We start from the raw sequence: 12,071 nt of genomic DNA on the forward strand, positions 1-12,071 counted from the left end.
ACATAAAACTATTCTAAAAAACGGAGCACACAGTCTCCTCACATTTTAATAGAGTCGACAGAAGAAACAAATCATCTTACTTCTCACAAATCCAAAGCATGGATTACAAAAGTTGCTTCATAGCTTACAACATAGTTTTATAAAGGCCCACAATTACACAAGATAAACGATAACATCTACATAGTTTATCCACATCACATTTACAATGCAATAGGGCAATAACGGATATATTAAAGCAGTTAAATGTGTTACATTACTTCAATTATTTACAGATCACTAAATAGAATGTACTATTTACTTCTGAATCCTGATAACCATATAAAAATTATTCCTCTTTCCAACTCTTTTTAAAATATCTATCACATAAGCAAAATTGTTGTATCTACTCATTTTCTTGACTTTCCTCTACTGTTAAACCATAGTGGCACACTTGAAGCAGAAAGAAGGAAAGTAAAGCATCATTCAGTTCATACTTAAGGAATCTGGATCCTTCAATTTATGAAGAAGGAGGATAGTTTCAAATGCTACCTAACTAGTTATATGTAGTAGAAATATCTATTTCTCAAAAGGTATACCCTCTTTGCCTGAAATGTGGTCCACCCTAAGTACTGAGTAGTTCAACTGGTGTTAAGCTTTACACAGTATCAAAAGTGAAATATAAAAACAATCTAAACTCTAGTGCATTAAAATAAGCAAAGGTATAGTATTCATGGCTTTAATACAATGCTCCTAGCTTAGAGCACAAGTGTTTTTGGTCTAAGTAGTATCTGCCAATAAATAACCTAGACATGGAATTAAAGAACATTTTATTTTTACAATATACTCTTACAACTTACTCTAAAATTAAAATTAAAAAAATAACTATCTTAAATGTTTCTTAGAAAACTGAATATTGCTAGACTGGTTCAGTTAAACTCATTCCAGTCCAAGACTGCTTTCCTGCTTTACAGAACACCCCACATCAGAAAAGACACTTTTAAAAATCAAAAAGAAAAAGTTTCATAGATCATAATTCCAACAAAATTTTTATATCATTTGTTCAAAACATTCTGACTGATGAAGAGTTAAAATTAAAAGTAAAAAAAAAGTTCACTGCTAAAGACAGAAAAACTTACTCTATTATAGTGAAATGAAAATAGTTACTTGAAATTTTCCTAAAATAATGTCTACCAGTAATCCTGAGATAATTTTTATAACCATTAATTAACACCTCTAAACATTTAAAGTGATTATTCAATATTAAATAGTGAAGTTCAAGCATCATAACATACCTAACGAATACTTAAATTATAATATCCAGAATCTTATAATCATCTAATTATTTGGCCAAGTGATTAAGCAATTTACCTGCTACCCCCACCACCACCACTGTGATTGTCCATGCCATATGACTGGTTTAGGTAGGAGTCCATGGATCTTTGACCCCCATAGGATCCATGGCCATAGTCACGGTCCATCCCTATAAAGAGTTTAAAAAGAAAAAAATTAAATGACGCTCACCTTTACTGGCACTCAAAAGAAGAATTTTTAGATAAATATCCTTGAATGTCAGACCTCCATAAGATCCGGGGCCATAATCACGATCCATTCCTAAAACAGAGTCAGTAACAAAAGGTCAGTCAGTAAGATATACCATTCTCTTTGACAATCTTTGCATAAAACACCAGATAGTCATTTCAATGATCTGAGATAGCTTAAATGATAATTCATCATTAACATTTAAGCTAAACTCATAGTACACACCGAAGGAAAAAAACCTCACAGATAATAATCTACTGAAAAATCAGATTTGCTAATAAACCTAATTTTTCAAAAAAACATTATCAACTAAAAAGTTCTATATTAGAATTATTTTCAATTTAACCAATATCTATTTGACTAGGGTACTACTTTAAGGTTCTGTAGTAGGTATTACATAGTATATAATTAATAATAAATAATCCCTACTCTCAAAAAGTCAGGATTTATTTAATGTGAAAAAGAAAAATTTTTGTTATAAGTATAGTTTCTTGCATCTAACTGCTCTGAAAAGATCTAAAAACTCCTAGGCAGCCACATTTTCAATTAGCCTAATTTAAATTTGTTCATATGTTAACCAAAATAGACATTTTTAAAAAGTAAACTCATGGAGTAGGGGGCCAATCTGTGGTAGTACCCTAGAAATAATAACTCAACAAATGTTTAAATCCTCAAATACTCTGAATAAAGAGAATGAATGTGAGCTCCAGCAAGACAAAGCACTAAAAATAAAGTCTAACAGAGTAAGAGTACTAAGCATATTTTATTACACTGTAATTCCACCTATATCCCAACCTCTGACGTGAAAAATACAACAAAAGTGGTAATAAATTTACTATGATTATAAAAATAAAAAAGTTTTCAATCATTTAGAATGTGTCCTATAAAGTCCTTTAAAATCATTACCACCCTCCCCAAATTTTATAAATACAACAATATACACAGAGCAAATATCTTAATTTATATTTTTTAAAACACTAAATTTTAATTACAATCATTTAAATATTTCTGATCCTAATAATAATGACAACAGCAACAACTTCACAAAAACACCACTCAGAATCTTGCAACTTTAAAGCTAGAAGCAACCTAAATGATAAAATGCAATCTTCTCATTTTATAGATTAGGGAACTAAAGTCCAAAGTCCAATATGTATCCACCCTTCTAGCTTTATGGTGTTGCTTCTATGTGAAACACTCTTAGCTAACACCCCAAATATCTGCTTCTTGAAATCTTCTCATCTTTTAAAAGTCCATTTCAAATACTAACCCTTCTAAGAACAAATTCAACGACACCATCTCAGTTGATTATCATCTCTTTCTTCTAAACATCTACAAGTCTACAGCTCTTATATGGTGCTTATGATACACTGCCTTACATTCTACTATTTGTGGCCTCATCCTAAATGTACACTCATCTTGTGGACAGGGTCTGATTTCTACTAATTTTGTATATACCCCAGAGCCATTGTTCTCATGGAATAGTCTCTTCACCACTACAAGTTGCTAGGACCCTTTCAGGGATCCATGAGATCAAACTATTTTCATAAATAATACTGCAACATTACTTGCACTTAAGAGGCAAAAAGTACTGGTGGGTAAAACTGCAGGTCCCATGCCACAAACCAAGGCAACGGCACCAAACTGTATTAGCAGTCATTGTAGTCCTTAATACTGCACACTTGCAGTAAAAAAATAATAAAAGTGCCCTCTCTACTTAAAAATTTTCTTGATGAAGCAGTAAGAATTATCAATTTTGCTAAACCATCACCTTTGAGTACACCTTCTTTCTGATAGTCTGTAGTGAAACAGGAAGTACACATAAAGTAATTTTGCTGCATACCAAAGTATCACAGTTCTTGCCAGGAAAAGCCATTGTCCAAGTGCTTGGTTGTGAACCGAATTAGCCATTTTTACAAGGAACACGATTTTTACTAGTCAGACAGACTAACTGAGCATTTGGCATTTTCTCAAAAATGAACATAGTAAAACTGTCACTTCAACGAAAACAAGTAACAGCCTTTGCTGCCAATGATAAAATTTGAGCTTTTCAATAAAATTTAGAATTGTATGAAACTTGTTAAGTACCAATAAGCATAACAGAACACAAAAAGTTTATCAATATATTTTTCATACTAAGACTTCAAATGGGGTGTATAATTTACATTTATAGCACATCTAAATTCCAACTGTCCACATTCAAGTGCTCAATAGTCACATGCGGCTTGTGGCTACCATATTAGACCACACAATTCTAGATTAATAAAACTGTCAACTACTTGCCCCCCCTTTTTTCTTAAGAGAGAGAGCACAAGTGGAGGAGGGGGTACTGGGGTGGGGGGGAAAAATTCTTAAGTGAGCTCGACACTCAGCACAGAGTTTGACATCAATTATTTGTCTTTAGAGTTGGTAATTTATTCTTATATTATCTCAGATAGAGGGCAATTTTGAAATTAAAATAAAAATTTCAAAATAAAAAGCCTTCCTCTAAGCCTCATATTAAAACTAATCTTTGAGCTAGCTTCAGTTAGACACATAAAGCAAAATGTTTCATATTTTGTCAATTTTGAGCTTGCAGAGGCTGCCTTTAGATAGTAAATCTTTTAGTTTTTTTATTCTTTTTATTTCACTATGGAGTCATAAATTACTAATATTTATTGAACACCCACCTTATGCCAGGCACAAAAATTAAGAAAGCTACATAGCAATGATTTTTGGCTTATTATTCACAGAAAGGTACTATTCAGTTAATTAAAAAGGAAAAAAAGGAAAAATCTTTTTAATGATTATAAGGATATAGATTCTATAAGATGACTGCTTCTAGATAAACAATATTCTAATATTCTTCGTTACCAAATGAACTAAGAAATCACTTTAAAAACAAAACTGAAAGAATATAACATATCTTTATTATTATTTAAATGAAAGTAATTCACCCAAAGTAAAACTGACCTAATATTTTAAATCAAATCTATCCTATTGCTCTGATGACTCTATAAGCTCAACAAATGTTAAAACTCAGTTACAATTAAATCATAAGGAAGGAGCTGAAAAGTAACAGGAAAAACACTGACTTATCAAAATAATTAACAAGTTGTGTGACACCAAGTCTTAAAATGGGACCGCTTTTCACCACCTCCACACTACTAGCATTTTGAGACAGGCCACCAACATCTCTAACCTACGTTACTGCAACAGCTTCCTAACTAGTTTTCCTGCTTCCACTTTTGCTTCCTTCCTGTTTATTCTAAAGAAAACAGCCAGAATAATTCTCTTAAAATGTGAATTTAAATCATGTTCAGGGTACCTGACTGGCTCTGTCAGAAGAACATGCAACTCTTGATCTCAGGGTCATGAGTTAGAGCCCCACACTGGGTGTAGAAATGACTTAAACTTAAAGTTCAATACTAACTTCCAATGGCTTCCCATTTTGCCTGAAGTAAAAGCCAAACCCTTAAATAATCCGTAAGGCCGTATACCAGTGGCTTTTAACCAAGGACAATTTTGCCCTCCAGAGGACATCTGACAATCTCTGAAAGCACTTTTGGTTTTCACAACCAAAGAGCAGGTGCTGCCCACATCTAGTGCACAGAGGCCAAAGATGCTGCTAAGCAGTCCACAACGCACAAGACACCCCTCCACAAAGAATTATCTAATCCAAAATGCTAATACTTGCAGGGCACTTGGGTGGCTCACTTGGTTCTTAATTTTGGCTCAGGTCATGATCTGACAGCGCAGAGCCTGCTTGGGATTCTCTCCCTCTGTCTCTGCCCCTTCCCCAGCTCATGTGCTGACTCTCTCAAAATAAATAAACATTAAAAAAAAAAGTCAACTGCTACATCTGAGAAATCCTGCCCTATATGATCTACCCATGACTTCTTAACTTTATCATCTACCATTCCCGCCTTCACCGCTCCACTCTAGGTACACAGGCCCTCAGCTGTTCCTCAGGTGCAGTACACCACACCCATTTTGTACCTGCCACTCCCTCGGCCCGAAATGCTCTTTCTCTGTATCTGCACTGCTCAATCCCTCCACTCTTACAGCTCTTTATTTTCTATTATCTCTTAAATATAAACAAATTATCTTTGGTTTTCAATGCCTCTCACTACACCTCACCACTCTTAACTCTGTCTTAGGACTGTTCAGCAAAAATCATCGGCTCTAGTCAAAATATTAAGTCTCTCTGAAGCACAATGTACTCAGCTGTACCTTTATTCCTGCTTTCCCTCTGTCTGGAATGCTTTTTTTTTTCTTTCTGCTATTTATATAAGAAGAGTTACTATGAAGCAGGAAGGAAACATGGAATCACTGAAAATACAACTTCCTTCCAAGACATGGTGTGGAGGAAATTTGGAACTTGACATGTTTTCAAGTACCTTCTACTTCATTTTAGTCACTGGAAAATACAATGATAACAATGAATTGTATTGTTGGCTTTGTTTGGTAATGAGACATCTTTTATTTCCTAAAGCCTACAGCATTCTTCCTCTAGATAGCCATGGCTTGCATCCTAACCTTCTCAAATCTGTGCTCAAAGGTCACCTTAGCAGGTCCTTCCCCAACGCACATACACACCAACACTACCAACCTCCCCTGTGGCATTTTGCTTCTAAGCAATTGTTACCATCTAATACACATTATGTGTTACTTCTTTATCTTGTTTACTTTCCACTTCATCCCACTAGATTGTACACTCCCCACAAGGGCAAGAATATTTTCCATTTTGTTCACTGCTATATATTGCCAGTTCCTAGAATAGTATCTAATACACAGCAGTCACTCAAATATTTGTTAAATGAAGTCAAATTACATCTCTGAAATTAAGTTCATTTATGAAGTGTAGATAACCTAGATCTCAAAGTGTTGTCAAATAATGATCTTTAACCAGCAATGCATCCCAAAATCATTTAGAGTACTTTTTCATAACATGCACAACTAGGGATTACTTATATAAAACTAAGATTCAAGAGGACTAGAGTATGACCTGTATAGTTACACTTTGGGAAAGCTCCCCAGGTGACTCTAACAATCACCCTCAGATGAGAACCACTGCTGGAACTAAAATTAAGAGAAAAAATAAAAGTCATAACATTAGTAAAACGTTAACCCAAAAGGACATATGCACCCCCATGTTCATTACAGCTTTATTTATAATAGGTAAGGTATGGAAACAACATAAATGTCCACTGAAGGATGAAAGGATAAAAAAGATGGGGTACACATATACAAGGGAATAGGACTCAGCCATAAAAAGGAATGGAATCTTGCCACTTGCAACAACATGAATGGACCTTCAGGGCATTATGCTAAGTGAAATAAGTTACAAAGCAAGACAAATGTGTAGATTTCACGTGTACATGGAATCTAAACAAAACAAACAAAAAAGCCAAGTTCATAGATACAAAGAACAGACTGGTGGTTTTGAGAGTGGAGGTGGGCAAAGGGAACCAAAAGGAACAAACATCCAGTTATAAAAAAGTAGGTCAATGCGGGAAAGAAAATAACTCATGAGATATAACGTACAGCACGATGACTACTGTTGGTAGTACCTATTGTATATTTGAAAACTGTTAGGAGATTAAATCTTCAAAGTTCTCATTATAAGAAAAAAATGTAATTATGTATGGTGATGGATGGTAACTAGAATTATTGCAGTGCTCAGTCTCCCAATGTCTACAAATAGTGAATCATTTTGTATACCTGAAATTAAAATAATGTATATAAATTGTACTTTAATATAAAACTAAAGTGAATCTCTTAAAAAGTCATCACCATGATAGAAATTTCTAAATTTCTTTTTGCATCACTGCACATTAAGAAAATAAACTTCTGGGGCACCTGAAAGCTGAGTCAGTCAGTTATGTGTCCGACTTCAGTTCAGGTCAAGATCTCACGGTTCGTGAGTTTGAGCCCCGTGTCAGACTCCATGTTGACAGCTCAGAGCCTGGAGCCTGCTTCAGTTTCTGTGTTTCCCTCGCTCTCTACCCCGCCCCCACTCTATCTCTGTCTCTCAAAAACAAATAAACGTTAAAAGAAAATTTAATAAATAAATAAGAAAAAGAAAATAAACTTCTGGCCTGGTATGATTCAACATGTCAAAATCCTACATTCAGACATTAAATCCAACTCTCTGGTAAACACTACTAGAAATTAAAGCCTTTTATCATTCCAAATCTCTCTTTGGTAAATTTATTAGTCCTACTCACTCCAGTTTAAAATCTTGGACTTGTTTTTATCCATCCTTCTCAATTTTCTACTCACTACTAGAAAGTCAGCTTGCAAGTTGTATTAATTTTCTCTAAAAACATCTTAATATTTTCAAAATTACTATTGTCAACTCCCAGGTTCAGGGTCTTTAAATCCTGACACCTAAATTTATTAAATGGCTTTTTAGCTTATTTTCCAGTTTTCTTTTTCTTTCTCTCTTTTTTTTTTTTAAAGATTTTATTAAGTAATCTCTATATCTAGCATGGGTCTTGAACTTACAACCCCAAAAGCAAGAGTCATACACTCTTCCAGGCAGGCACTCCTAACTTCCCAGTTTTCAATCTACCTAAATGTGGATACAAAATAAAGTTCCTCTGGTAACTTTATTATGACATTCTCTTGTTCAAAACTGTGCTCTTCAGGGGCACCTAGCTGGCTCAGTTAGTGGAACATGCAACCTCTTGATCTTGGGGCTCTAAGTCTGAGCCGCAGGTTGGATGTAGCAATTACTTAAAAATGAAATATTTAAAAACAAAAAAAAACAGAGGCACTTGAGGCTTAGTCAGCTAAGTATCCAACTCTTGATTTCGGCTCAGCTCAAGCCCTGCACTGGGCTCTGGGCTGACAACTCAGAGCCTGCTTGGGATTCTCTCTCTCCCTCCCTCTCTCTGCCCTCTTGCCACTCATGCTTTCCCTCCCAAAATAAATAAACTGGAAAAAAAAGTATTCTTCAGCATTCAATATATACTACTCCCTATATGTTGAGCCTTTCTTGCCCACATCAAATAAAAAGTTCCTCTATATTCTTAGAGATGATACACAGAAATTACATGGATAGCAATTGTTTTCATAAAATGGCACACAGTCTTCTTTATTTAGTATACCTGTTTCAGTTTTATTTTGTGAATCTATTATATCCTGTACACAGCTGAATTTTCCTTTTCTCTGGCAATCAGGATATTTACTTCCACTCTCTGGGGGTCCTTTTTAACCTCACTGAATTCTTTCACATTCTTTGTGTTATCATCCTGTCTGGCAGACCTTAAACTATCAAAATAACACCCAATATTCTGCATACCTCTTATGATTTTATCTAGCTCTGTAGTCACAATTCTAACGTCATGCTTAAGTCAATAAACAATCAGGCTTCTTCATCTGCTCCTCTGGACAGCTCTTTATTTATTAACACATTTAGACACATTAAAGCAAATGACCTCAAAAACAAAGTCAAAATGTATTACAAGAGAAGTGACATAAAACCAAGACAATAATCCACTTAATCTATATTATTTAATACCAAAGCTTCTCAGTCAGCAAAAATAATTCAAATAGTTTCTTGTAACTCATTGCTCTGAATGTAGTCAAGACCTTTTGGAATAAATTAAAGGAATCACAATTCAAATAAAACAAAGAGTCAAACTATACTAAATAGCCCTGACTTCTTCTGATCCCAAATTCCTTAATTCAAAAACTATACATAGCATGACAACATTAACACTGAGCAATGATACATTAAGAGACAAAACAATGACAAACAAGGTAGAACTGGCTTTTCATATTGTTACTTCCTGCGCACTAGAGAAAAACTGAAATGCATTCCTTTAACATTAAAGAGCAAATGAAAGGGGATACTCACCATTAAAGCCCTGATAAGTATTTCTGCAAGCAGAGTGTGTGTAATCTATGAAGACACATTTAACAGAAAGAAATTAGTGCAATGTTAGCAAAAATCTGAAATTACATACTCATCTATTCAAATCAAAAACCAATTTTTAATGCCATTAACTCTATTACCTACAAAACTGGAGTGTAAATAATTACAAACATTTAATATGGAAAAACATATCTCTTCATTATCTCCCCAAGAAGTAGGTTTACCATCCAAATTACTCTAACATAAAAATTAGCCTGTAATACCTGATATATAACAATTGCCAAAAAAGGGAATCCAGTACTGATTTATACAGGGTAACAAAGGGAAGGCAGACAGACTAAATTATGTATCAAATATTGCAAAAAGGGCCATCAGAAAAGTGACTGTATGTATTATATATTTTTTCAAAGTCACTATATTTCTTTTACACATCTGCTCTCTAAAATTTTCAAGATCTTATTTTAGAATGCATATACACATACATATGAGTGCCTTTACTGTCTCTATCCAGAATGTCACATCACCAAACACCATATTGGCAATTTCTGTCAAAATGGATTTGGCAATTGTTAAGTCCTTTATTAGTTTTACTAATAAATACTAAAAGAAAGGAAGTTCATACAGCGATCCCTTGACTACAACAGAAACCAGCTACACTACATAGGATTAGATTCGGATATACTGTTAGTCAAATTCCACTCCCAAATACAGCAGTAAAGGAAAAAAGAAGCCAGAAAGAGGGGGATTATTTTCTCACTGACACGGTTTATAATTTTATCACTGACACCGTTTGGAACTGTAGGCACATGGTGACAATAAAAAGTAAGCATACTAAGTTTTATTATTGTTTTCCAATTGTCTACAGAAAATGGATTCCCTTGGGGAGGGGGAGGGGACCGGATGGCTCCAATTGTTCCCTCCCCCACCTAGGCAGCTTCTGCTGTACCTTGAGTGTTGGTACAAGCATCAAACTTTGGTAGGAAAACAGAGCAATATATTTTTAAGTTTCATTCCCAGCTTAGCTACTTCAAATAAAAATAGTTTTAAGGTATCTATATTAAAATGAGTCAAAGTCCAACCAAAACAAACAAAAACACCAGAATGTGCTACTCTTAACAGCTGGACTTCCTATTTCAAAGTAATTTAAAAGGATCCACAAAAGGGTTATTCCAGGGATGCCTAGGTGACATAGTTGGTTAAGAGTCCTCTTGATTTCGGCTCAGGTCATGAGATCAAGCCCCACGTCTGACTACACTGACAGCTTGGGATTTTCTCTCTCTCCCTCAAAATAAATAAATGAACTTTTGAAAAAGTGGGTTCTTTCAGCCTCCTTTTATATACTTAGATTTGGCGGCTTTAATTCTTTTTTGGCATGAAATCAAATCAAAAATCAAAAGATCATCTAGTCAGACTCCAGCGGAGATCACGTTACATTCAATGTTAAATATAATTGTTTTGTTTGGGTTAGGGGCTTACAACCCGTTAGCGAGCTGGTTTTAATTAGAAACGTCTGGTTACTAGGGATTAAGTCCAGTTTAATCACTGAAACCCTTTTTCACGTCTCCCTAATGCTCTCATTACTAACGACTTATTTTATCTTGACACCAATTCCTATAAAAGTTGGACAACATCTGAAGACAAAGTGAAAACCAAATTCATTGTATTCGGGGGAGCCTGGGAGAATGGTTTAAAGAATTCGTGTGAGCGACCACTGAAAGGTATTGCGGAAATACGGTTTATTTAAACGTTCAGCCCAACGCAGGCGGCTGGGCGCAGAACTGAATTTGAAGGGCATGTGATGCTGTGCCAGAATTCTAACTTAAGTCCCATCCATACACAATCCAGAGGGAAAATGCTTAGGTTCAAGGAGCTATTTCAAATTAGGGATTAACGACCAGGCCATGTGTGTGGATAAACACCCTAGAGTGCTAACCAGTAACGGCTTAGGTTTTCATTCGGCACAGAGATCTACCTATACTTGTCACTTACAGACGCCCTTTAAACTCATCTTAAAACTAAGATGAGAAACATCACTGTGATCAAGCCTCTGAAAATCCTATCTGTTAAGGAGCAACCTGGTTGGGGATTTACTAAACGACGAGCCGGGTCGCCGCCCTGTGGGGCGAACGCGAGACAAGGCCCGGGAGGCCCCACCCGCCCCTCCGCCCGAGACCGGCGAGTTGGAGGCGTCGGGGCAATTTCCACGCGCCGGGGCCCGGGCGAGTCCGGAGCGCGAGTCCGGGCCCGAGTCCGGAGGCCGCGGCGCTCTGGGCGCGCCCTTCCCCTCCCCGAGGCCGGCACGGAACTCCCAGGTCCCCGGCGGCAGCGGACGCCGGGCGGGCGCGACAAAGCGCGCGGGTTCCCACACAGGCCGTTTCCGGGCACTGGGCCCGCGACGGGCGGGCGGCCTCCGGGCCCGCAGAACAAAGCCCACACGGCCATCTTGAGGCCGTAAACAGACCCCCGGGGCGTCCACCCCGCCTCCCGCCCGCCGTGGCGACCAGCCAGGGGCGCCGCTTACCGTCTTCGAAGTCCATGGCGGAGGCTCGGGGCTCACAGCCTCGGCGACGCTGGGCTGAGCTGTGGCCGACGGCTAGCGCCCGCGACCCACGGTTCCACACCACCAGTCTTCGCGACCGAGAGCGGCGCTACCGGCCCGGGAGCCGCAGGCCACAGCGAGGCTGAGGGG

General features: G+C 36.9%; 1 protein-coding gene across 5 annotated transcripts in view; it reads right to left on the reverse strand.

Moving 5' to 3' along the window:
- The window catches only part of ZNF326 (zinc finger protein 326), a 38,540-nt gene extending 26,469 nt beyond the window's left edge, over positions 1 to 12,071 (reverse strand). For 2 of the 5 annotated variants that reach the window (XM_029948571.1, XM_029948570.1), the window contains exons 1-4: positions 11,904 to 12,071; positions 9,365 to 9,409; positions 1,555 to 1,590; positions 1,348 to 1,459 (exon numbers count right to left, since the gene is read on the reverse strand). In XM_029948571.1, coding sequence (XP_029804431.1) covers positions 1,348 to 1,459; positions 1,555 to 1,590; positions 9,365 to 9,409; positions 11,904 to 11,919 — 209 coding nt within the window. In that variant the 5' untranslated portion in view covers positions 11,920 to 12,071. Of the gene's footprint in view, positions 1 to 1,347; positions 1,460 to 1,500; positions 1,591 to 9,364; positions 9,410 to 11,903 lie in introns of those variants that run through there. The other 3 variants (XM_029948574.1, XM_029948575.1, XM_029948573.1) reach the window with 3 other exon arrangements.

The sequence above is a fragment of the Suricata suricatta genome, chromosome 8 (assembly GCF_006229205.1).
Source record: "Suricata suricatta isolate VVHF042 chromosome 8, meerkat_22Aug2017_6uvM2_HiC, whole genome shotgun sequence".
Classification (NCBI taxonomy): Eukaryota; Metazoa; Chordata; class Mammalia; order Carnivora; family Herpestidae; genus Suricata; species Suricata suricatta.